The sequence below is a fragment of the Colossoma macropomum genome, unplaced genomic scaffold (genome assembly GCF_904425465.1).
Source record: "Colossoma macropomum unplaced genomic scaffold, Colossoma_macropomum, whole genome shotgun sequence".
NCBI lineage: Eukaryota > Metazoa > Chordata > Actinopteri > Characiformes > Serrasalmidae > Colossoma > Colossoma macropomum.
This window is the reverse complement of record NW_023494792.1, coordinates 31,872,596-31,900,365: the sequence shown is the minus strand read 5'-3', so window position 1 is coordinate 31,900,365 and position 27,770 is coordinate 31,872,596. Positions and strand designations below refer to the sequence as shown.

General features: G+C 41.4%; 1 protein-coding gene across 1 annotated transcript in view; it reads left to right on the top strand.

Annotated features, from left to right (window-relative positions):
- n4bp3 (NEDD4 binding protein 3) overlaps positions 1-27,009 on the top strand; it is a 58,766-nt gene extending 31,757 nt beyond the window's left edge. Inside the window, exons 2-5 of the mRNA XM_036576890.1 lie at positions 13,291-13,734; positions 17,950-18,522; positions 22,218-22,481; positions 24,249-27,009. Of these exons, the coding sequence (XP_036432783.1) occupies positions 13,324-13,734; positions 17,950-18,522; positions 22,218-22,481; positions 24,249-24,803 (1,803 nt within the window). The 5' untranslated portion in view covers positions 13,291-13,323 and the 3' untranslated portion in view covers positions 24,804-27,009. The remainder of the gene's footprint in view (positions 1-13,290; positions 13,735-17,949; positions 18,523-22,217; positions 22,482-24,248) is intronic.
- The last annotated feature ends 761 nt before the right edge of the window (positions 27,010-27,770 follow it).

Here is a 27,770-nt window from a genome sequence, read left to right as displayed (position 1 = left end):
GTTTACCTCTGGATGAGCCTCATGAAGCACTGTTCTTTTGCACATGTGGGTCAGTTTGGGAGCTGATCTGTTCAGACTGTCGCATACAGGTCACGTTTAAAAGATAATGTGAACAGCCGAACAAAAAAATCAGATTTGGTGAGTAAATCAGATTTACCTGCTGTGTGAATGTGGCCTATGATTTTGCCCTTTCTTCAGGATGTCGTAATTTCAAATCCTGGTAGTGCGTCGGCAAAATAGGCGCTAACTGTCAGCAGTATTATCGACTATAACGATAATATTATCGGCCAACCGATATATCAGTCCGGCCCTAATACGCAGAGGCTGGATAGAGTTTCCTGGTTTGCAGCGTCTGACCTCCTCAGGGCCTCGTGTGGTCACTCTGATGTAAACACACCTACAGCATGCAATGATTCTGGGCGAGAGCTATTTGAATCAGTGATTGGTAACCTGTTAACAGAGAACAGGCTCATCTGTGCATGACGTGGACCTGAGGCTAAAGGATTCATACTTCTTCGCTTGTGCCTACTTGTGCCTGTTCTGGGTAATGATTCTCCGAGTTTTGTGTTTAAAAGCGTTTTTGGCTGTGGTATGCGGCCCATGACATCAATCAGTCGTTTGACGCTTCGTTGGCATGAGGAAGTCTTTGCTTTGCAGTGTCTGCAGTCCTGCACATCTGCCTGTGAGCCTCAACACACTGCAGCTAATCAATAGCAGCGGCTTTTTATTGCTGAGTGTCAGCAGATGAGCTGGCAGCTGATTGACACGTGCCATTTGGAACAATGAGGTGAAGGATTGCAGGGGCAGAGGGCTGAAAATGCGTGATGGCTAAGTTACCCCCAAAGACCTGCGAGCTCAAACAGCTGTGACCAGGCATGATTTTCTTTCTCTGCTGTTTTAATTGAACACATCAGTCAGTGCAGCACAGTGAGGCGTCAGGAGGAAGTCTAACTCAGAATGATGCGACAAGGAAGGAGTTTATTAACGTCTCAGGGCAGGAAGCGAAGATGCTTGGCTGTAAGCCGTCCCACGGTGCGTCAGGTGGACGGCAAGACTCAACTTGTGTTTTCTGAAAGTATGTTTGGAATTTGATTGCCTTTATGTACCTCTGAGCTTTACCTGCTTCTCTCAGACCTGTGGCCAAAAGGTGTTTTAGGACAAAAGTTTGCCAGAATAAAGGACATTTAAAAAGTCATGCATCGTATCATCTCTCATTGTACATCAAGTATACTAGCAAACAGTATAAACAAAATAACATCAACTGTTGCAGATAAATATAAGGGTTGCAGCAAGCGGCTGTTTTTGTAATCGATTAGTCTCCATTATGACCTTGAATAATCAAAGTCACAAGTTATCTGTTATGACTGATTAAGGCTACGTTCACATTTTTTGCTCAAATCCGATCTCTCTGACTCAGTGGTTCACACTCGTTTATGTAAGTGATTCAGATCTGTCAGTAATGTACCGAACCAGCGTCCTGAAATGACCCTCATGGTCACATCCTACTCAGTAACGTCACGTAAATGTAATCACGTTCATCATCATCAAACAGACTAACGAGCAGAACGAGCTTCACTGTGAAGATAATTAACTCTGATCAGCTCTCAGCTTCATTATTAGAGCGAGATGAAGGAGGAAAAGGTGAGATGTGCTGCTTTTCCACCGTTTACAGGCTTTAACTTCTGTTCAGCACATGAATTCTGATCTGAGCGTCACATTAAGGTCGCATGGCCACGAATCGGATACGTATCCAATCTAGGACAACATATAAAAGTGGCTCAGGTCGGATTTGAAAAGATCAGACTTGTGTGTCCACACAGACCAGAAACACATCAGATCTGAGTCACATTAGAGCAAAAAATCGGATTTGTGCCACTTCAACCTGGTAATGTGAAAGTATGCCTGTACATAATACTGTATTCTTATCATTTATTTTTATCATTATTTAACTGCTTGTTCAGAGGATTATTGAAATATTGAATAAAATAGTAAAGAGTACTTTTTGGCAAATAGATTGCAATATTTAAATGCACATTATTTGACTTAATACTGTATATAAAATAGCCAAAGTTGTTAAAATGACAAGTGAGTCCAAATGTTTTAACTTAAGCCTGGTTGCCTTCAACTTTTTTAACGTGTAATATTAACAATCATTTGTGATTTACATTCTGTTTTCTTATTATTTGAAGTTTAATGAACTCAAACATTTAGGGAATTTAGGTTACTTACGTTTTTAAGTTGAACCCCTTAAAATACCAGCCTTATGACATACTAAGTCTTATTATTCAGTAACTACAGGGACTTCAGTGCAGTGTACATTTAATGCATCACTCCAGTGCGTTTTCCCTCCTGTTGTCTGATTCCTCTTCAGTTCTTCCAGCCTGTGTAGAAACGTGTGGGTGCACTAACAAAAGCCGCCTGCTGTCTGAGATTAAAAAGGACAGTCGCTGTTTTGCTGTATGAACATCCAGCATTGCTATGAGCTGATTTCTTACCTAATTTCACTCTTAGCTTTCTGGGCTGTGAGTGAATTGAATTGACGCCTAAAGGCCTGCAGACGTCTCGACAGTGAGAGTGTTCTTCACTCGACTCCTTCACGATTATATGATAATCTATTTGGGCCGTGACTAATGTGGGCAAAGCTAAATACCAACATGCTGGCTTAGATGTGATGTTTACACATTCAATGGCCAAATCCTAGTGTGGATTCCAGAGCTGTTGTGCTGGTTAATGTGTAGATAAGCCTAATCTGTGGTTATTGGTTTGCTGTGCATTCCATATAAATTACATATGTATTTACATCAAGCTACATAATTATGATTAATTGCATGGTTATGTGACAAATTAGCCGAATGAATAGTTTAACCCTTGAAGTCTAGAGTCATTACTGTCAGTTGAACATATTATCTATGTGGTTACATAATAACGTAATGAATTACATACTGTATTGGCAGGTTGGTCAGTCAATGCAAGCCTGTTTTTTTGCTTTCTGCAAAACAGAAAACTTTTCAGAGTTTCTCCACTTGCTGTAATCAGGTACAGGTGAGAAATAATTAATAGAAAATGACAAGTAAATGATCTAAATGGGATGTCTTAGCCTGGCATTACACTGTGAAATGTGCTGTTTGCTTGCAACCTACATGAAACTTAGTTGCACTTGAGTTGCGTAATGTAAAGCATCCTGCAACTTACTTGAAACTCAGCAGCAACAGTTGCAAGTGTCTCAACTATGTGAAACGGCCAGTCAATATGATAATAATGCATCATGTGATCACATCAAACGACATACTTTGAAACGACTGAAGTGTGAGTCGCCTTCAAACCTCCCCTCCTCTCATGCTGTACCCAAATGACCCAATTTGCATGTGGAGAGCTTTCGTCTGCATTGAACTCAGGGTCAGTCCACAGGTGCATTAGATGTGGAGAGAGAGGAAGCTCTTCAGGTGCTCTTCAGCCGGAACCCAGCTTTTCCTTTAAAGTATGTCAGCCTGTAATTACAGCTTTACTACATAATGGTGGGTCTGTGTGTGTGTGTGTGTGTGTGTGTGTGTGTGTGTGTTTGTTTTTACGTTTACTGTGCAAATGTCAGACCTCTCTTCAGTTATTTCATTTCCAGTTAAAAACAACAAAGCGGTGGTCATAATGTTGCGCCTGATCGGTGTTTATACATATACATGGCATTTGCCTGACGCCAGGTCCTGACATTGTATAAAAACAAGTATGTGTGTGAGTGTGTGGGGGTTGTCTGTGTTGTAAATCAAACCTGAGCCCTCGCTGGCTTTTCAGACTCTTCAGACGTTGTAGATAACAACTGGACGCATCATTTCTGTGGTGCTGAAAGATTTGCGGCCGCTCTTTAAAAGGCTTCTCTGCCCTCCTCCCCGCGATCTGAGAGCCTCAGACATTCCTCACACTTTCCACAGAACCTGGAGCTGCCCTTTCAGAACGCGGGAATCTAAAGTTCAGCGACTCTGTTTGCGCCAGTGAGACAATCATCTGAGAATGTGCTTTAGATTTACAACAGCTGAAACTGAATTTACAGCATTTGTAGGTAGGCGTTTGTGTGTGTAAGTAGAAGAGGACATATTTTATTATGATTTGAATAGGAATCCCTGACGATATCAGACTCACATTGGTATCAGCAGATAACTGCTTTAAAAATATTACCGCCATTGGGCAGATGTTAAGATTTGGCCGATATTTCAAACCAATGAGTCATGATGCATTTGTTACACTCTAGAAGAGCAGAACGTTTAGCCGTATTAGGTAACTGTGCAAAAACGTCTGCTTTTTATTCATTTTACTGCATTTGTAACATGACAGAATATATTATATATAGTTAGATTTCTCTGTAATGCTAGTTCAGGTAGATGTACTTTCTATATTTCTGCATAAATTTGACCGAAACCATCAGCAGATTTTCACACAAATTCTAATAGTAGATGAAGAGAACTGAATCAAACTAATGAGACAAAAATATTAGACTTGGTCATTTATTTATTGATGAAAATGATGAAATATTATTATTATTGTTAGTTTAAATGAGAAGCGTTATGTTTGGAGAAAGGAAAATACTCCATTCCAGCAAAAAACCTTATCCCAGATTCTACCAAAGAAGGTTAAAGAAGAATAAAGTTAATGTTTTGGAATGGCCAAGTCAAAGTCCTGACCTTAATCCTATGAAAATGCTGTGGATGGACCTGAAGCAGCAGTTCATGGGAGGAAACCGACTAACATCTCAGAGTTTTGTATGGAGGAATGGGCTAAAGTTCTGCCAAGCCGATGTCCAGGACTAATCAGCAACGTCAGAAGTGTAGATAGAGAATACAGATGTAATTAATGACATAACTATGTAATTACATTATAATAAGTATGTAATGTAAATTGATTGTGTAGCAACACAGCAGTAGTAACTCTAGACCTATAAAAGTGACTAGAATGTATTTGCTGGCTGTCTTAGTATTCTTTGATCTTTTACAGTGTGTGCTGTAGGCCAGTTCTGGCTGCGTGTGAGACAGCAGGCATGGGGTGGGCCGGGTTGGGGGGGGTGGGGTTTGGATTGCGTGCTGATGGAGGAAGTGCAGTTGGTGGAACATTAGGGGTGAGCCCCACAGGACAATCAACTGTCATGATCACTCACGCTTACTCACGCACAGTCACATAAACAGCCCCCTCTGAGGCAAACCTGAATCACTTCAGTAGTTCCGGATCAATCAGGATCTCAGTGTTTCCCACAGGCTTAACTTAAAACGAGTGAATTCAAACAGTGTGTGTGAGTGTGAGGTCTTCAAACGCAGACTGCAGACACACCTCTTCCTACAGCACTTAAGTTAAGTACTTACTTTACAAGTTAAGTACTTATTTTAATGCATTGTACTGCACTTACTGAAGCATGTAGTACTGCGCTGTGTTTAACTCTGTTTCTTTTTCTCTAAGTATCAACATGAGCTTTTGTTTCTAGCAGTATCTGAGCTCAGGACTAGATTTCTCTCTAACCTCCTTGTAATTAGCAAAGATACTTTCTCCAGGTAGACAAAGCACTTTTGTAAGTCGCTCTGGATAAGAGCGTCTGCTAAATGCTGTAAATGTAAAAATGTAAAGTGTAAATGTAAATGGAGTACAGTTCCAGGCTAGGTTTGTTACAGGACTGGATCACATTCATTCCTTTTTCCCTCCAGTCCAGTCCAGCATTTTGTCACCATCGGAGCAAAACCTTATCTCTCCATTTTTCATATTTTTACATCATTTGAAAATGCCAGCTGCCGTTATCATTGAGTGTGTTTACATGCACTCAGTAATCTGATCATAATCAGATTTCTGCAGTTATCTGATTATTCAAATGGTCATGTAAACACTGTACTCCAATCTAGAAATCTGATGAAGAAATCTGGTAAAGAGAGCTGGATTTTAGTTCTCTCTTAGAGCTAAACCCTTACTCTGATTTCTTTCGGATTTCTCAGTCTGCACATGCGCGAAACAGACGGGAGTCTGTTTATCTTCTTGATTATGTATGTTCATATTTTCAGGCAAAGTGGTGCGATGTCTTTTTTTAAAGCAGCGGTATGAAGTTCAAGTTGACATTATGTTTACGTCACGTCTTCCTCTGTGAGTTTATTGGCTGGTTGCAAAGCAGAAATCTGATTACTGCTCATGTAGACCTGGAGTAGACCTGGAGTTTCCCCATTATCTGATTACTCGAGTGCATGTAAACATGTTGATCAGATTACTGACAAAATCTGATTTTCTGCAGTTATCAGATTATTAAGTGCATGTAAACACACTGTGTCAGAACATAATGATAAACAGGCAAACAAGGGAACCCGTCCGAATGAAATCTTTTTACTCTTTTAACTTACTTTGAAAGTTAAGAGCCCTGCGATGGACTGGTGACCTGTCCAGGGTGTTTCCTGCCTTACGCCCAGTGAGCGCTGGGATAGGCTCCAGCACCCCCCTGTGACCCAGGAGGATAAGCGGTTTCGATGACTGAATGAATGAATGAATGAATAAATGAATGAATGAAAGAAAGAATGAATGAATGAAAGAAAGAAAGTCTGTGGCTTGTGAAGTTTTGTTCCAACAGTGACCACTTTCTACCGATAGTGGCCCGATACTGATGCATGGTAACAGATCAGTGGCACTTCTAATCAATACTCAATACCTTTTAATGTGACATTGATTGCTGAGCTTTTCTATACTTTTTCGTGAATACAGAAAGTACTGAGGTAAAAATTGGACACACTGCAGTAAAAAAATTGAAAAGAAAATTACACATTTTTAGTTTTTCTCCAGTCCTACATCTAACAGGACATAGTCCACTTCTGAAACTTTCCCTCTCAGCCGTCTGAGTTCAGTGCTCAAGTTGCTTTTTCAGGGTTGAGATCACATCAGCGTGATTGAAGCTGTAATTGGGATGGTCTTTAAGCGCTGCACTGCGCAGAGCACAGCTGCTTACAGCGAGAGTTCCCTGGTTCTGCAGGCTGTAGCAGAGAGGGCTGTTCTCTCATGAATAAAAGCATGAGGAGTCTTTTTGATCTCGCCGGCCGAGCGCTTCCGCGCTGCTGTACTTTCTCTTTCAAAACTATTTGCATAGAAGCTCCAGCTCCAGCAGAACTGAACCGAGGCTGGTCTGGAATGAATGAAAATTCAGGCCTAGTCAGCTCTCAGCTCTCATAATGAATATTTAATTAAGTGGAACGGCCTCATTAATGCAATTACTCTGTATAGACTTTAGAGTTATTATGTTGAACACTTTCATGTGTAGTTCTTCTGTGAGTAACATGCAAAGTTTGCTCGATGACCTATGACTATGACCCCATGGTGACTTTGTGCTTTGCCATGCTGGCCTGGATGTTTGGTGTAGTGACCTGCGCTCTTAAAAGACATGGTTCTTCAAGGGTTCTTTAGTAAAGGCTCTATATAGAGCCATGAACACTGAAAGAACGCTTTGCATGCTTAAAGAGTTCTTGTGTAATGAAATGGTTCTCTAGATTGATGGAAAATGCTTTTTTGAAAATGGTTCTATATAGCACCAAAAGGGTTCTGCTACTGTTGCGATGTCAAGCTTGTAATAATAGAAGCTTCAGTGAGGCAAGCAAAAATGGTTTAAGTGCTAGCTTCATAGTGCCCCCTTGTGGAGAGTTTTAAGCCTGCAACATGTGAGTGAGTGCAAGTCATAATTCAATTAATACTTCATATTATAATACTTCTTCAGTCGGAAGAGTTCTTGTCTTTACTAAATGTGAATGTTTCAGTTTTTATTTCATATAAAAAGAATGCAAATGTTTAATCTCACTTTTTAATCCAAAAAATCCCATTTAAAAATAAAAAATCAGAGAAAACCAAAAATAAGGAAAAAAATAACAGAATTTGAGAGAAAAAATAAGCAGATTTCACAGAGCGCTGCTGCCTTTAGGCACACTTTTAAAAAAGATGGTTCTTCAAGGGTTCTTTAGTAAAAAAAAATGGATATATATATAAAACCATGAACACTCAAGGAACCTTTGCATGATTAAAGGGTTCTTTGCATCATGAAAGGGTTCATCAGATTAATGGAAAATGTGCTGTAGGTGCTTCTATATAAAACCAAAAAGTGCTCCTCTGTTGTTATGACATCAAGCTTGTTACTGTAGAAGAACACTTTTGGTGCTATAGAGAACCCTTTTCTAAAAGGTTCTATGTAGAACCACCTACAGCACATCCTACACCAGTCTGAAGAACCTTTTCAGGTGGTGCTATAGAGAACCCTTTTCTAAAAGGTTCTATATAGAAACATCTTCAGCACATTCTCCTCCAATTTGAAGAACCTTTTGAGGTGGTGCTATAGAGAACCCTTTTTTAAAAGGTTCTATATAGAACCACCTACAGCATGTTCTCCATCAATCTAAAGAATGTTTTGAGGTGGTGCTATAGAGAACCCTTTTCTAAAAGGTTCTATATAGAAACATCTACAGCACATCCTCCACCAGTCTGAAGAACCTTTTGAGGTGGCGCGATAGAGAACCCTTTTCTAAAAGGTTCTATATAGAACCACCTACAGCACGTTTTCCATCAATCTGAAGACCGTTTTCAGGTGGTGCAATAGAGAACCCTTTTTAAAAGGTTCTATGTAGAGCCCCCGATTTCAGACACCAAACTATTCCGTTAACGTCTTAAACCCTCTTCATTGCAGATGTTCGTGTGTAGCTGACTGCAGATGCGGAAGCTGTGATTAATTGATTAGGGTGCGATTGCTCTGGCCTGATGGGGAGTGCTTGTTCAGAATGAGGCTAATGAAGCAGCTGGTGGACGCGGCCTGAGCTGCAGTGGACGGGCGAAACGCCACTCTGGGGTGCTTTTGGCCTCGGAACAGATCCATTTCATGTTGCTCGGAATCAGCTTAGCTGTGACCCAAAATGAGGACGACGAGCCGAACAGCCGCTCCAAAGAGGTCGTTATATTATTCATGAGCGAGTTTCACAGACCGCCGGCTCGCCGTGAAAGAGCCTTTATACCTTTACCCTCTTTTATGTGTCAGCCGTAAGTGCGACGGGGTAAATGCCCAAACAGAAGAGAGCACTGTGTTTAGTTTTTATGGTGGTTTGGAGCCAGTAGAGTATATTTATACCACAGAGGGAGGGAGGGAGGGAGAGAGAGAGATAGAGGGAGAGGGAGAGAGAGAGAGAGAGAGAGAGAGAGAGAGAGAGAGAGAGAGGAATCACTAGAGTGAAATCAATACAACTGCACTCTTAATGAGGGCTCTGGAAAGAACAGCGAGAGAGAGAGAGAAAGTAGAGGGGAGAGAGAGATAGAAAGAGCAAGGGAGAATTAGGGTAGAAAGGGAGAAAGAGAAAATGGGGGCAAAAAGAGGAGGAAAAGAAAGTAGGGAAGAGGAAAATGAGACAATAGAGAATGAGGAGAGAGAGAGAGAGAGAGAGAATGGGGGACAGAGAGAGAGAGAGAATGAGGGAGAGAGAAAGAAAGAGAATGGGGGTCTAGCCCCTGTGGGAATGAGGTCAGTGCTTAGAGAAAGTGGGTTTCTCCTCATCAGAGCAGTATCCCGCTGTGATTGAGAGAGAAGGAGAGAGAGAGAGAGCGTGAGAGAGAGACAGAAAGAGAGAGAGCATGAGAGAGAGAGAGAGAGGCATGAGAGAAAGGTGTGTGAGAGAGAGAGAGAGAGAGAGAGGGAGAGAGAGAGGGCCGTGCTCTGGTTCTCTCACTACAGTAGAGGATTAGTGAACAGCGCTGCACTCTGAATGTGCTCTGAATGGCGGGTTTATGATGCTGTTTATGAGGCGTTTATCCTGCGTTTTCACAGGATTTGGATTTGTGTGGGAGCTTCACTCACTGTGATTATATAACAGACTCAGCATTGCGTTTGGACAGTGCCCCCCATTTTAGGATCAACTGTATGTTTTGTTTTGTTTTTTGGGATTTATTAAAATTTGTAGAAAATGTAGTTCACTGTTGCAGCAGGGTATGTTTACTTAAATGATCCAGAGGGCGGGGCTTAAAGGAACCTATACAGAGATCTGATATATTGCAATATATGTGTTTCAAATATATGAGCACACATATATATACACATAAATATATATATATATATATATATATATATATACAGCTCAAAATGACTTGGAGAAACGTCTGGTTCCATTGACTTACATTAAAAGTACAGTATGTTTTTTTGGAGATACAAGGTTTTGTTCTGACAACAGCGATATAGCGATATTTCAGTTTTATCCAGCGTAATCACATACGACATATATGCTGACATATTTGAAATATGGGACATATTTGGGTCTGGTATTGCCAAAGCATTGTAACAGTGATAACAATGACAATATCAGCATGAACATATAATAACAATATATCAAACAATAACAATAACAACAACAACATTGTTGACTATATTAAATAGAAAAAATAGTATGATTTATTGTATAATTATGAATTATACAAATTTGGAAACCAATTTTTTGTTAACATAAGTGTTGGTTGTATGTGGGGTGGGGGTCAGAAGAGTGGGGATATGTGGAGTGGGGGGTTGCTATATTATGAATATACGTCCAATATTTGATACATGTATACACAACTCATATGTGGATATGTGGCCATATATCAGATTTCCGTGTGGGAATAGTTGCTCCAGATGTAGTTGATCAGAAAAGACATGTTTGTTGTTTAAAGTTTCCTTCTCGAGTTTTGCACTGGAGCTATGAGGCTAATGTAGCTAACAGGTGATTGAAACTTATACTCCGCCAATTAGCACTGTGCTAACTACATGCATAAATCGTCACATACTCGTCTAAATCATGATGAGTGGCGATGTTACATGTTAGCTGCCTTATTCTTGTAGTTCCAGTGCAAAAGTGAGCAGCAAACTTCAGACACATTTCAGGGAAAAATGAGGACAGTTATTCTATAAATTGCTTATGCCAAACTATTTCTTTAAATAAAAGGAGTTCTAATCGTTGCAGGAGGAGAACCACACCTGAAGATCCTCCCCCTTCCAGTCTAACTCCCTATAAATTTGCATCTCTAAGTCTGAACACCCCCCATTTACATGACGTGTTAATTTTCGACAGTAAAAATAAGTCACACATCCTCTACAGAGACACACGTCTGTACATTTTAATACACAGTTACTGTTTACTTTGCTGAATTTATCAAATTGGGAAAAAATAAAACATAAAATGTGACCTGTGCAAAAGTTATAGCACCTTTTATATTTTATGGTTTATGTTCAGTATATTAAACTAAAGTATCAGTAAAAGGTTATTTTCACTCTGTTGAAAATCAGCAGACCATGTCATTCAATGGGAGGTGTTCATACAACTGTGTGTGAGTTTGAAGAGCCTTCTCCATATTATTAAGGAAGAACCCTTAAATTGGTAGAACATTTACATGAATATTACATGACATTTTAAAAGGTTCTTCACACTCACACCTTTCTGTTCTTACATGTTTCTTTAGGGAACCGAAAGTGGTGGTTCTTCTATGGCGTCACTCAAAGAGCCCTTCATGGCACCTTGTTTTAAAAGGGTGTATCTCTCAGTTCTGCCTCAGTTTAGTAAGGGCGTGGGGGTGGGCGGGGGTGGTCTGGCCTTCAGAAGAAACTCTGAACTCCAGCCCAAGTCCTCAGAACTCTCCCCACCTATATATCATATATATATATATTATATACTTATTATGCACTATAATGTGTTGAAGACGTGGAACTCGCTAACAGAGTCTGCCCTGGTGAAGCTGATCATCATCATCGTCTCCTTGAGGACCACACAAACAGAACCATTACAAAACAGAACACTGGGAACAAAGAAGTATACGATACTGTAGGTTATAAATGCCAAGTTCTAGATGGCAGAGATCAGAACAAGTAACTGCTTGAAACAACAAACAGAACAGCAGCGCTTTGAGAGCGAAGACGGTTGGTGGACTTTTGTTGGCCTCCAGCCGTGGAGCCTAGCTGGACGCGGACGTGTGGGCGACTTTTGAACTTTAAGTGTTTTAGCTCAGCGACTGTTGTAGCGTGGTTCTGTAAATAGACAGTGACTGTGTCATCTGTACAAGTAACACACACGGCTTTATCATGTTTACTATCTGCCTTTTGTTCAGCTTTTTAAACTCTACCCTGCAGCTGCCTGCGTAGGTAGACGCTGCCTTGGGAAATTATACAGTTTTGTTTTCCTCATCATGTGGGCAGCCACTACGTGTCTTGATTTCAGAAGTGAATATGCTTACATAATGGTGGCAGCTGCCCAGGTGTAGATCAAACCCACCCACAGACATGGGGCCCAGTGATCACATGTATTCAACATATGAATTTAGGCCTTATGTTTTCATGTAAAATCCATAACTGCAGAATGAGGCTTAGTTTAGGGGAGTTTTTTGGACCATGTCGTACGTCTTTATATATAAACGTCAGGTTCAAAAAGAAGGTCTGGCTCAACGTTCAGATCACCCACTACACTATTCCACTATGGCATAGTGTGCAATTACACATGTCCACCAGAGAGGTCTCCAAATCCCCAAATCTTACACAGTGCAGCTTTAAAATGAAAATGTACAGCTTTAAATTGATAAACTTAAGATAAATATTTGAGTTGTTTTTGCAAGCGCCGGTAGGTCTTCTACCGAGAAATTGAACTAAACGTATGAAACGGTGTGTTGAATGTTTCTCCGTGTCTTCAGAGCATCTCAGACTTACCATCTGTTGTGGAAGCCCCTGTCACTGATCAGAACTGGCCTTCAGGGCTCATCCTATCTGTGCACCCACTCTCAATTAACTGGGCTTCTTTTCTGAAGTCACTTACAAGTTCTGATGGTTGTGATTTAGGACTTAGGCTTGACCCAGAACTTTAAAAAGTTGCCAGAGTGGGGAAAAGCCCCTAAAAATCCACTTAAATCTAAGTAAACATGTTTTTCATATGTATTTTTTAAATTTTTGGTGATATAACGAAATGAACGATTGTGCACATTTTATATGATCTATTAAAAAATAAATAATGAATGTTTGATCCTCGACAAATACATTATACATTTATCTGTAATGCAAATCCAGGTGGATTTAGTCTCAATTTCTACATTAACAGATATTAAAAATATCAGATATTGACATATAGATGAGTAATTCTGGTCACTGAATTTTTAGATACCCTCTTATTCCAACAACATACTGACTGAGAAGTAGCATTGAGACCTCTTAACAGAGGCAACTGCTGTTACAGTGTCAAACCAACCTCTGCCAACATGTTCTGGGTGATGGTTTTGGAGAAAGTCCTGATGATCTTCTCTCTCACTTGTCAATTTTAGACCTCCCGGTGGAGCCACCCAATCCTGTAACCAATGGCAACAGTCCAGGCCCTGCCCCTGACCCGAGACCCCAACAAGAGCATCGGCTCCCTTTTCCCGGCATCCTCTCTGAAGTCTGCTGACTGCGTCATGGGAAGTGTGGGCAGTTTGATCGAGAATCCGGACGTCTCGCCCACCAAAAGCAGCAGGGCGGTTCCTCAGGTGCCGGAGCGACAGAGCAACGGGCTGCTGAAGAAGGGCTTCAACCAGAGAGAGCTGCTCAATTACCTCAACATCACCAAGAAAGAGTCGAAAGGGGGCAAGCACATCATCTCCGGGACCTCGTCCATCAAGAGGGAGCATTCCAGCGAGGAGGAGAACATCTACGCCAAGGTCTACCACAAAGACGGCAGAGAGGTGGACATGGGCAAAAACTCGCTCCCCATTGGTGGAAAGTTTGACAAGGTATGAAAGAATGGGTGGATGAATCAGTGCAGAAGCATTCGGTTATGTAGTGTCCAGTCCGGCTCCTCGAGATCTGCTCACGCTGCAGAGCTGAAGAAGTAATGCATTCAGTTTACTTCATTTATCATTTCCTTGTAGTGATATGACAAAACTTCCTGTTTTTGTTTGTTTTTTGTTTCATGCTTTTAAATAAACGTACTAAACATATAAAAACTGAAAGGTAGTAAAGATAATACACATTTATTATTGATAAAATCAGCTTTCAGTAGGAGAAAACCAAGCTAACAATTAAAACAGTTTACATTAAATAAACTTGCTAAAAATAGAACAGTAAACTGTCAGAAATAAAGCATCTGTGCAGGTACATTTGTCGTTCATCAAGGTACAAACAGTGTAAATGTACCTCAAAGGTACAACAGTGGTTTTAAAGCCCAGTGTTGAACTTTAAATAAGTTTTTCCAGGTGAAAAGTTTGTATTTGTAACTATTCTAACCGAAAGTTTTAAAACAGAACAGTAAAATAAAGTCCTGGAGACGAGACGGGGTGTGTGGAGTCAATACAGCTTAGAAAATATCATTTCAGTGGATTATGGTTCAGTTATGTTCCCTGACTAAAGGTACTGAGATGTACCCTTGAGGGTCCCACCCCAGTGCCAAGAGGAGCACTGCCCCAGTGACAGTGCAGTACCTTTATTTCTGAGGGTGTACTTCAGCTAAAACGTTCAGCAGGACTTCTTCTGTTGTTCCGTTACTTTCTGTGTATCGAGTCGTGTTTCAGGTGCTATCAGATCTCCAGAGGAGAAGTTCTTGGTATTGTACCTGTTCTTGATACTTAGGATGAACAGTGATTATAAATCTCGGTTAGTTAGCTAACTGCTGGACCGTGCGTCTGAAACTGAGCTCATACAAGCTCCCGTTATGGTCATATTTGTGGTCATGGTGGAGAAATTTCTCTTCTGTCTCATTGTGCGTCATGTTTGTAACAAAGGCTGAAAGATTATTCGTTTTTATATCTAAATCACAATTTTAGGAGAGTGAATTTTCACATTTTGAAAACTACAGCCTACATTACCAAACACAGTGTCTTAAGTTTTAAGAGGGGAAGTTTAACTTTATAACACAGAGCTTGTGAACTGCCTCTAGATAAGACCAATCAGAGCCAACCAAACCTCCATGTGTTGTGGCATCACAACCACAACTTACTATCAATCTGGCGTACTAGATTTAGGGGTGAAGCCACAAACAGAAAAGATTGATATTCTGGTTTTCTTGGTAAAAAACAGGCCTGAACTTAAATTTATAGAAAATACTCACAATTTAAATCACAGTCACAATGTTAGTCAGAAAAATTGCAATTAGATATTTTCCCCAAATCATTCAGTCCTACCTGTAACGTAAAATTGCAGGGAAACGATGTGAGTCTTGATGTTTCAGGGGTAGTTAATGTATCATCTTATTCCAACAGTTAAGGTGGAACATGATCTTAAGTTAATCACTTATAGTTGGATCCTGCAACAGGTGGCTAATGCAAGTAGGAAGCAGCATCTAACAACAGTGTAATAAACCAACATAACAAGCACCGTTAACAAATGTGTAAAGCTTAAATAACCTACTTGCTGGGAGTTTTGAGACTCGGAGCAGCAGGAAAGCAGTCAGTTTATCTGCTGACACACATATTAATAACTGTGATTGGTACTTTGGCAGATCTGACATCACCTGCGCCAAATTTAGTCCCACCCAGCTCAAATCGGCCTGAAGAAAATGGCAGAGAAAGTCAACAACAGCACTCTTGCTCAAAAACTAAAGATGGGAGAAAATCATGAAAATGAACAGACAGGAGCTTTAAGGCTGGAACGGTTCTGTGTTCAGGAATTACTTACAATATTTTTTTGCCTTTATCCCTTTTAAAACTTTTAGAGAGTTTAATATCATGTAATAACTGTATATAGTGTTATTTCCTGCACACTGAAGTTGCCTTTCAGGACACGTACATCCGCAGTTTCCTCCGAGGAGCGGTCAGTGAGTAATGCTCCTTTAAGCGAACAGATGACAGACAGAGATTAATGCTTACCCCACAGTAGTTTTCAGAGGCTGTAAATGAAATGCAGTGGCGGTGACAGTGTGTTCAATCTGCCTCCATAAAAGCAGTGTTTTTGTTCTGAGGAGAGCCTCATTTACTGCTGGGTGGGCGGCACCAGCCCGTCTCCCTCTGGAGTAAATCACATAAACTCACCAGGCCCCTACGGACGTATAGACCGACTCGGCTCTACGGCAGCCGGTGGAATAAATTCAGCGCCCTAATCAAATACGGCCCGCCTCCAGCAGATTTATTGAGCAGGCAGCACGCAACAGAAAGAGAATTATAGAGACGAAGGAAGTGGTCAGAGTTAAATTCATTAATGCCGTTTGGCTTGGTTTCAGGGCTTAAGTGTCACTGTGTGTTCCCCATTTAATCTACACGCAGGCCCAACTGTGAGTGAGACGTCAGATGGGACTTCTGTCTAAATAAATGGGCACTGCTTATCCAAACTTTTTTAGGGACACTTTGCCTTGTTTTTACAGTAATGTTTCACGGTATAATTAAACTTAATGATCATTTCGGTAGGTATCGTTGTACAAATATGTTTTTTTTTTTTTCAAATAAAACCATTTTAAATGCTCAAGTAAAGATATTTGTGTACGTTAACAGCGGCGTATTATTCTAGGATGTCACTTCACTTTTTAATAAGTAACATTTTTTACAACCAAAGTAAACCCGAAATATTTTTATTAATACTTTTATTATTTAAACATTTTTATTTAAACAAAACTAAACAATAAAAATACATCAATATTGTTTTGTTATACTAGCCCCGTGGGCCTGGCAAAAAAACGTTGCTAAATTTTGTTTTACATCTGAATTTTTATAAAGCTGAACTTGGTTTCTTATTTGGCAGATTTACTTCGAATTTTCCGTTCCACCTTAAATGGAGCAGCAGTTAGATTCTGGCATAATTGCATAATTCTGCATAATTCAGCTGTTGAGACGTAAACAAAGTAACTCTGTGATTTAAAATGATTCATTGTAGAGAAACTTACAGACTCAGATGTCTTTACAGTGGTGTTGATAGGAACCAGACATCACAATGTCTACAACACTAATATAGACATTTTATTTACTATTCAAAACCACCAGTGAACCAACACGAGTCTTCTGAGTCTATTTGTACAGTTTTAATGATGGTGAAGTAGTCACGAATCTGAAAAAGTCTTCTTTGTGGACTACTTTGTCTCACAGTGTCCTGCATATATCTCTCTTGATTAAAATAAATGGATTAAAATACACTTTAAGCCAAACTTTACCAGAAAACTGTCATACAACCATGTCTCAGACATGTTTGATTCCTTTGACTTTGTTTCCATCTCAACCATTTAATAATGTAGAAATGTAAAAAAAAAAAATCGGTGGAGTTCCCCTTTAAGGTGGATTAGACATTTCAATAAGAAGCCAGCGTCATCAAATTTCTCAAGTTTTTTTGTGTCATATGTGCGCCCCACATACTCACCCCTCCAATCGTCAGACGCTGCTGGACTTCGTAAAAGAATTCAGTATCTGCTGGTCTGTGGCTTCACGCACAAGACGCTGACCATGGCGTCGACAGCAGCATCGTCTCACGTCTCAGCATCTCAGGAATGGAGAGTCAAAACAAGGGGATACAAACGGTGGGATTTGGCAAAATTCCCAAGGTAGCACTGTCACAAATAACTGCACAGCTGACTAAACCTAGATAGTGTCCAGTATTTGTAATATTTTAAAGCTAAGACTTGGGATTTGGAGACCTCTCTGGTGGAAGTGTGTAATTGCACTCAACACGCAGAAGAGTGTGGTGATTGCGACCGTATTGAGAGAGTATTCAGGGCTTAGTAAAGATCCAAGGATGCAAGTCAATTATCTACTGTCATCATATCTTCATCGGTATGTCAATAATGGTGATTTTGCATTTGACACCTAAACATCGAGCTGGACCTGCTTTTTGAGACTGTGTATGACGTTACTCTGCAAAGATGTATGACATGTTCTGAAAAACTCCCGACCCAACGCCTCAGACTTTTACACGATTATTTCAGGCTTTACAGAGCGGCTCTCTCACACTCATGTGCTCCTATGTACTGAAAACAGTTTGCCAGCAAACCTTTCACAGTCACTAATGGACTTTCTTTTCCTCTTGTCCGACAGCCTCGTCTCAGACCGTCTGCTTTCAAGCCGGTCACTCCAAAAAACTTCAGCTCTGTGCAGAATCTTTACCCGTCCAAGTCCGAGGAGCTGGCGAACGGCAGCAAAACAGCATCCAAATCGCTGTCCACATCTTCCTCCTCCTCGTCTCCCTCGCGTGGGGCCACCAGCGCCAATAAGGGCGTCCTGGCCACGCCTCGTGCCCTCAGCCAGGAGGCCGAAGAGACGGCCTCTGATTCGGGACACAACTCCATGAGCAGCCTGCCGCCGTACCGCCCGCCCTACCGGCCGCACCTGGCCCACATCAGCGCCTCCATGGGTCACATCGATCACATCGGCTCGCTGGACCGGGCCTCTCTGGGCTCGGGCGGTGGCAGCGGGCCGGCAGGACGCAGCATGGCCACTCTCGGCCGCCTGCAGGGATACAGCAGTGGCAGTGAGGCTCCGCCCCCTTACGAGCTGTCGCGATCGTTGGAGGAGGTGGTGAGGGAGCTGGAGGAGCGGCTGCAGGAGAAAGAGCATGAGCTGCGGCAGATGAGGAGGAACCTGGATGAGAGCGAGGACGCCATAGCACAGGTCTGATCCGACACTTATTGACACTGTCTAAGCAAAATGTTGTCCAGTAAATGCTGCTTTACAGTGAGTTAGGATGCTGTCGCAGGTCTGCACTGACGCTAAAGTTGACCACAGGCTAGGCCGGGTGATAAATTGGTCACAATAATTAGCAAAACCAAACTTTTTTGCCATGTTGTTGCTGCCATTCTGTTCCTCCACAGTTAGTAGCAGCGGCTTCTTCAAATAGTAAATTACAGTGTAAATTTCATGTGCACTCTGCTACACTTGGTGGCGCTATGTGGTTTTATTAGCTAGACGAAAGAAGAAGGAGAAGAAGTCTAGCCATTCACTTACAACAGAAACCTGTTAGGATTTTAGAAGTTGTGTCGTGTTTGTCTGGCCTTATCAGACTCTTTTAGCATCAGAATGAACTAGATAGCTATTTTCAGTGCTGAGATAATGGAGAGCTTGTACGCTGGTGAAAAATGTTGGTAATGTGGGCAAAACAATCTTCTCCAGTGTGGAATGAGATTGTTCATTGCTCAGATGTCACACATCTATCACTATTTTGACCTAAAATAGGGAACTGTATATAATAATTAGTGATAATTGTCAGTGATGCTGTGTTAATACTGTGATTAGGCCATATGGCCCAGCCTCGGGCAAAAGTCAGTCTGTAAAAATAAACCTGAAATTAAATTTTTTAAGAGATGACAGGCAGTAATGTGGTCACTAACGAAGAACAAAAGGGTTTGACTCTGTGTGCAGTAACTGAGTGTTAATGAGTGAATGATTCTTTTATTATTCAGTTTTATTGCAGCTCTAATCAGATCCTCCTGGTTCCTCCATTCAGGTCCTCCTGAAGGCTTCATCAGCTCAGACGCTTTACATTAGGAGTGTGTAATTAATTCAAAACTGCTCAGAGTTAGAGACTCATATCAGTGAATAGAGTAGAGGAGGCTTTTCCAAAGAGCATGTTAGGGTGGGAGAACAGGGGCCGCATTACAGAAACTTCTTAAGTCTGAAATCTTATCTGTTTAGTCACCACGACAACTTTAGTTAGGACTGAATTTAGGACAGAAGCCAATATGGAACAGTTCTTCAGTTCATAGTCTTATCCTTTAACTCCAGATTAGAAAACAGTATTACAGAAACATCCAAACTGGACTAAATGTACTAAATTCTGTCCCAACTTTAAGAACCCAAAGCTGCCTTAACTTCTGTTTTAACTGTTCGTTTCAATTGTTTTATGCAGTATTTTTAACTTCAGTTTATCACCGTTTAGTTTTATTTGGCCTGTTTTACCTCAGTAACGGTGACGTTAGCTGTCTGGCTAACTAGCTTGATTACGTGTTTACGTTTCAGCTGTGCGCGTATGGTCGGTTGCTAGGAAACAGACACGACAGTTGATTGTCGACTTCGATCGAGTAAGTTAAGATTTCCTAAACTGAGATAAAATAAGATGCTTTAAGATGAGATAAGATTCCTAAATTAAGATAAGATTTGCTTCTGTAATACGGATTAGTGAAAAATCTCATCGTGACCTGTCAGATCTAAACTCCTTGGGACCACCGGTGGTTCCAAAACGCACTTCGTCATATTCTTTTCCTCATAACTTTCATATTTCATAAGCTACATTCAAAAGGTGGGGGTCGTATGAGAGCTGTAACTGTCGTCTTTCCAGTCAAATAGATGGGTGATGTAATTTTAAACCCTTATAATAAAAGAAGCTGAACTCACAATGGTTTTTATCTACTGAAAGTCGACCCATTTTTCCTCAAATCTGGGCTATAAACTACAAAAAGATGGCGTCTCTTCAGTGATCTGCTCTGTACAAATTATTTTATAAAATAATATAAAGAGCATCTAAGGTTTTGGCTTTCAGCAGTAAATAGTAAGCATATAGTAATATGTGTATCATAAAACACATTTACTGTTAATTTAAGGGGAGCTTTTACAAAAAATAAATAAATAAAATAAAAAATTACATTTATTTCATGCAGTTACTGAATAATTCGCCTTACGATTTGGTCACGTAAATTTAGATGGACAAACCAGAATGCACCGTGGAGGTATGAGGTTAAAACAAAAAGATTTCTGGAGGAGCTGCAACACCAGAGGAGCACTCCAGAACAAACTGATCTGCTTAAACTAGATGGAAGTAAACTTGTGTTGATGGTTGGAAAATGTGCTTTTTATAAGTCACTGTTTGGTTCTGTACTGTTGGCCTGTAGTCCTTTTACAATCGAATTAAATTTACTGCAGCTTCTCACAGTCCTGTAAAAGCCTCTCTCGGTGCCACAGTTCTGTTACAGAGAACCACAGGTCTTTTATGGTTTCTCAGTGTCTCTTATCACACATTTTCACAAGCTCTCCGAAATTTCTAAGAAGTCTCTTTATTACAGCTGTTTACTACGTTACAGTGTCTACAAGATCCCAGACTCTGCCTGTTTAAAAGACTTGTAGTGTTCTGTCTTGCTGTATTTTACACTGCTGTAGGTTGATTTAACACTTTAACCCTTAAATTCCCAGGCTTAATACACACTGAGGCATATTATTCAGTAAGTACAGGGACTTCAGTGTAAACTGGCTGAGCTGTTCTTAGGCTATAGAATTGTGTAATGAAACTTTGGGCCCGCTGGCAGGCCCTGACCATGTAAGGGGTTAAAATGAGTTTTAACCTTGTGTGGTCTGGTGGTCCCACCGCATTATTGTTTTTTTTTTTTAGATCAATACAGCCATAAAAATCTATTTATAAATACCAGATGTTTAAAATATCACAAGTGTCCAGCGTAGGGTTCTCCTTTAGCAGCTGTAGCCAGTCAGCAGCCTGTCCATGTTGTCCACCCACACACACACTCACACACACACATATACAAATGCATACACACACACACACACACACACACACACACTAACAGCAGGCCATGTAGGAGGAGAACAGAGTGAAGAACACAGCACCTCCACACTTTTACTCCCCGCAGGTTCACCCAACACCACATGTGTAATATAAATGTGTGGGGGGTGAACAGAGTGAAGACACTGAAAATGGGTTATTTTATATGTTCTTCACAGAAAATGAGCACCAAGAAATCTGAGGTTGAAATAATAATAAATCACATCGTTTTTTTCTTTTGGTAAATATTGAAAATGGGTCCCACAGACCAGAACAACACAGAAGGGTTAAAAGATATAAAATGAGAAATTAAATCTTACATGCTAAAATATAATTCCTGCAGTTAAAAGTTGAATTTTACGATGTTATAATTAAATTTTTCATACATCATTTTTTTCTAGGGTAAACAAAATGTTGTGATTAAGGAACCTTCTTGATTTAAAGCATAATTAACTATTGTTCCTGAGCAGTTTGTAGCTCTGTTTCTGAAATCGTTGATGTTCTTTGTTTTCAGAAGCCAGAGCTTCACTTGGTGGGTCTTTAATAGGTTTATTATTTAGTATTTACTAATATGTAAGGTGTGCAGGTATGAGAGTGAGGAGTTGAAAGGTGGATCCACAAACACATCCACTAAGATCAGAGTTTAAGGGCTTCATCCTGCCAGCTGTGGTTACTACTAATAATAATGTATATTAATAGTAATATAATACAGCTGCAGTTATTGATCATTCAGGTCTCTGTTGTATATTATAAATGTGAAAATTGCCGTTGTCACACATCGCGCTGTAACGTGCTGTCTGTATCTGTGCGTGTGCTGCAGGTGTTTGAGGGGAAGCAGCGTCTGTGGGAGAAGGAGGTGGCCGAGCTGAAGCAGCTGTACGCCACTAAACTGCGGCAGGTTTCCCAGCAGTCTCAGCGCTCTCAGCGCACCCTGCAGCTGCAGCTGTATAAGGCGCAGCAGGAGCGCAGCCGGCTGCAGGACGAGCTCCAGACCCTGCGCCTCGAGTGCCAGAGCCTGCAGGACCGCGGAGCCACCGCAGGCAGCCACGAGCTCCACCCACAGCTGGAGGAGACCCAATGGGAGGTGTGTTCTGAGCTCAGTGGGCGGGGCTTAGGGCTGTACCCCAGGAATACGGCTTACTACTCACTAAAGTGAACTGAACGAATAATAGTAGCTTGCACCTTTGAGCACTGGAGTCCGAGTGATACAGCTAGTAGTGTCGGCCGATATTAATGTCCCACAGTTTTATCGGTATCAGTCAAAGTACTGCAGATATCAAAACAATAATTATTGATTTTGGTTGCAGAATTTAATCTCCCAAAGCTTAGACAGCTGTGCCACTGAGGACCCCAACATCTTTATTATAATCATATTAGAAACAGTAACTTTATTTGTAGAGCACTGTTTATACCAGTGGCAGCTCAGAGATGCTCAGAGACAAGCAGAGATGCTTAGAGAGGTGATAAAGCTGAACAGTAATAGAAGAATTCAGTCAGTTTGGTTTTCTTCTATTATTTTTACTGTTCGGTAAGAGCAATAAAAGAGTAAAAAAACGAGTATTAATTTAAATCAGATCTAAGAAAACATGCTGGAACATAATCAGACAGACATTCTGTGAGGAACATTTAGAGCATTAAAAAACATTAAAGAACATCATCATGGTTTAAAGAAAAACGTGACAAATGTGACACAAAAAACAACTTTTTATGAAGAAAACACAAAATAAGAAAAATGAGGTAATAAACAGAAATCAAAGCTGGGTCGCTCCACTCCTTGGTTATATTATTTAAAATTTTGAATATTTGATGTTTACTTGTTTATTTGTTTAAGAATTGACACTCATATCTGCTAGTAAAGCACTGTTTAATGGAAACTGTGTCGTTTTCCGAAGCCTATCCTGGACTACACAGCATTCTGAATGGAGATTAATTGAAAGGAAAGTGCCTCAGACTAGGCCTGATCCCTGTCTTGTAAGCCGACCTTTAGACGTTTTTTAGCCCCTTATAATCAAGGTATTGGACACATATTGCGAATTAGTCCTGAAAAGACAACCATGAACAACTTTGGCCCTAGAGGTCTGTGCAGGACTGTTTTTTCAGTCCCGCTCCCGCCAGCAACCGAAACGATTTGTCCCTGCTCCTCAGTCTAATCACAAATACATTTGTCTCTGCTGAAATAACACAGCAGTCACGGTCATCAGGCTCACTGTGAAGTAACTTCACCAAACGCCATTTTTATTCTCAGTGAACACAAAGCAGGAATTAAACCACAGAGCCTTTGCGTGAAAATTGGCGTGTTGTTCAGGTGTTCGGTTGCTCGAGAATGACTTTCTCTGTTTTACTGTTATACTGTTTATATATATGATTTAGTGATTGTTCTTCTTTATTCAGGCTGTTCGTTAATTTGCGCAATTTCTCTTCATGCGTGCTTCCGCCCGCTCCCGCCTGAATGGGTCTTATTTCCCGCCTGCTCCCGCGAGCAACACTGAAAATTAGGGAATCCACGGTAGTGCAGACCTCTAATTTGGGCTAAACGTGAACTAGGAACTTGGACTGAGTATGTAATTTCTAAACCAGTCCAACGGCTTATGAGGGCAGAGCTCAAAGTAGGGGTCAGTGGTGGGCTCGTCAACACTGTCTGCTGGACAACAAGCCTGTCGTTAGATGTCCATGGATGTAACAAATGTTAGCAGGACTGTAAAGTCCCCCACAAAAATGAACAAAACAAAACAAAGTGAATAAAATGATGGTCAGAGAAAGAGTGAAACTGTGATTTTTTGTCGAATTATTCCTTCTAGCTAATCCATCTTGTCTAACATTGTCCCTGCTGTGTCCCCATGTGTCCCCGCAGGTGTGTCAGAAGACGGGGGAGATTTCCCTGCTGAAGCAGCAGCTGAGGGACTCCCAGGCTGAGGTGACGCAGAAGCTGAGTGAGATTTTCCTGCTGAAGACTCAGCTGAGGGAGACTCGAGGCGAGGTGAGGGCAAGAGACAGCCAGATCGACCTGCTGCAGCTGGCCCTGCAGACCGAACGCCGCAAAGGCGCCACGCACGAGGACGGCCAGGCTCAGGAGAGCCGAGCGGCATCCGGAGCCACGGAGGAGCGCCTGAGGGCGGAGCTGCTGCTGGAGCGACGGCAGAGCGAATCCCAGGCCTCGGCCTTCGAGGCAGAGCGCAACACCTGGCAGCTGGAGAAGGAGAAGGTGATTCGCTACCAGAGGGAGCTGCAGGCCAGCTACCTGGAGATGTACCGCAGGAACGAGAGCCTGGAGAGAGAACTGAGGCTGCTCAGAGGGGGCGGGGCCGGAGCGGGTCGGGGTGGGGATGGAGGCGGCGCTTCAGAGGAGGAAGAGAGACCGCCTTCCGGGCTTCCCTGGATCGAAAGGATCGAGTCCTCTGAAATCTGAGTGTCTGTATAGAGTCCAGAAGAAAAGTGACGCGTTTGATTGGCTTCAAATGTGTTTCTACATACATAAAATACCACATCAGCACAGTTTGCATTACTTTTCACTGTGGAGAGCACAGTTTGGTGATTTCCCTGTTTTAAGTGCACCTGAACACTCAATTCCGATTTAAGCTGCGTGTTCACAAAGCCATTTGGCACGATGGCGCAGTGGGTAGCACTGTAGCCTCACAGCAAGAAGGGTCTGGGTTCGATTCCCCTGCCGGGCGACCAGGGTCCTTTCTGTGTGGAGTGCATGTTCTCCCTGTGTCTGCGTGGGTTTCCTCCCATGGTCCAAAGACATGTTAAATTGCCCCTAGGTGAGAGTGTGAATGTATATGTCTGCCCTGTGATGGTCTGGTGACCAGTCCAGTTCCCCAGGTGACCCAGAAGCGTAAGCGGCTGAGAAGGTGTGTGTGTTGTTCTCACAATACTGCCTTCATCTCCAGAGAAAATGAAAGGGAGGCTAAAATAAAAAATGGTTCTACCCACTGTAGTGAAAGAGCAGTGTCAGTTTATTATAGACACTGTTTTACCATCATTTTGATCTTTCATTCAAAGTATTAACAACAATCTGACTTTCATTTGTAAAAAAAAGGCCTAAATCAATCATTAAATGAATATTTTTCTCAAACCTGTTATTATTAGCATTGTTTATGAAGGGCACTGCAGCCGGGAACTCACCAAAACTGTGCTGGCTCCCTTCAGGACCAGAAGTGGACACCCCAGTGTTTATAGTAATCTAACCCACCGACTCCAGATGAGCGAGCTGATGCTGAAAGACGATGGCGGCGCTCAAGCTGAGACGTTTGCTCAGAGTGTCACACTTCTTGAGACATTTCTATTTAAGAGAATATACTGTGTTTCGTCTTATCTCGTAAACCAAAACGCGTAAGACACCTGAGAGATTATTCCAGACGGATTCAAAGGGATGTTATTTTCATTAAAGGGATTTAGTCCTGATGGATTTTTCTAAGGCTCCACTCCGTTTGAACAGACCTGTTAGAAAACTGTTTTGTCACATTTCTGTTAAACTGATCTCGATGATGTAGAGTTGCAGTAATACTCACTTCAGTGGGAGGAGAAAATGAAATCTGCAGGCTTTCACAGCAGCATCCCTGCACTGTGGGCTGCTTACTGTCATTCGTATCCTGTTCTAAGGATTGTTTCATGGCTGTTGGAGGTTGATCTAAAACAGATACTGTATAATATCACACTCATTTAATCACTCTCCGTATGCAGAGGCAGTGAGGTGAGGCATAAGAAGTGAGGATGTCCTTCAGTCTGCGTTCCAGGCATGTTGCACTTTAAAGAAACTGGAAATCATCAGTCTTTCACATTGGAGGAGGAGAAAAAGGAGGATGCGCCTCCTTTTCAGCTCCTCTGTGCTTTTCTACTGAGCCGTCCCTTAAAGGGGTACTTCACCCAAAATGATTGGAACACTTCATTTGTATATTTAAAGAAATGGTTTGGTGGGAAAACAAGTGTTTTCCACTCACCCCAGATGTGGCCGATCAGCCAAGACAGGCCTTGCCTCTGTAGTCTAGAGCTGGATCTACAAGGTTAACATGGCCAACAAACACTAGAAGCCAATAGTCACCCAGATCTTTTCTGTAAATGCATTAAGGTCGTGCAGACTTGTCGATGTGGTCAGTGTGACTTACTGAGAGCTGTAAAGATGATCAGAACTTCACCATATAGCTGAATGCTGTGTATTTCAAACAGCAGGTGTTGTGTCGGGATTCTTTCCTCACACAATCCGACCCCACTTCGCGTCCACACACATCACACAGGCATATGGATGCTAAACGACTTTCACAGTTTCTGTTGTTTTTAATTATAAACGTACATCTTCTGTTGAAAGTTTCAGATTAAACAGTTATAAGAATAAACGGCAGAACTCATTTTGGACGTGTGTGCACAGAAAATATTTGGGTGACTATTGGCTTCTAGTGTTGGGTAGCATCATTAGCTTTGTAGCCCCAGTTCTAAACTAAAGAAAGAGAAATATGGACACCAAAAATGACACATCTGGACTGAGTGGAAAATTGTTCAGATTAATTAATTGTTTAAAAGAAACACATCGCTGTTTGGCGGAAATCTCCATTTTTGTTTTTCAGTTTTTGACATAATTTGAAAATGCCTGTTGTTCTTTACATTGTGTGTAAATTTCATGATGAATGGACCAAAAGAAACGACCCAGAATTATTTGGAGAAAATTCTGGTTCCATTGACTTACATTAAAAGTAAAGTAGGTTTTTTCCTTCTCCTGTAAAGTCACCATTTTGGAGATAAGAGGTTTTGTTCCGACATCAGCGTCATACTAATAAACATTGGTTTATGATATAAATGTGCCTGAGTTTAGCTTAATTTACCAAATTTAGCTTCATTTTCATCTGTTCCTTTAGGCACATTGTCATTTAAAACTATTAATAAGGATCAACCAGACTAGATTTCATTATTAGCCATATTAGCATTTTGGCTGAAGTACCCCTTTAATGCAGTGGTTCTCAGTCTCAGTCCTGCACATCTCATGGATTGAAGTGTCAGTGCCAGATCAGGGAACATAAACAGACGTGCAGCTGGCAGGGATGAGTGTGATCATTCAGTCATGATGTGTAGTTTGGAATAAAGAGGGAAATAAACAGGCGTTATCTTCTGGTTTTTGACTGACGTGATGTTGAGCCGATGAAACACAAGCAGCTGATCTAGACCTCTGAGCTCTGTGGTCGACGTCATGCCCATATTAGGAACTCTTGGTCTAAGCGTTTTTTTCTCTATGGGAAAAATTTGAATTGGGTTTTCTGAAATCACCCGTCACACCCTGCGGTAAACACTGTTCATACATACATTTTTCCTCCAGGTGTCACTGGATCCTCTGAGTTATATCGTTTAGCAATCGTTTAACACATGCTACACTCTGAAAAAGATG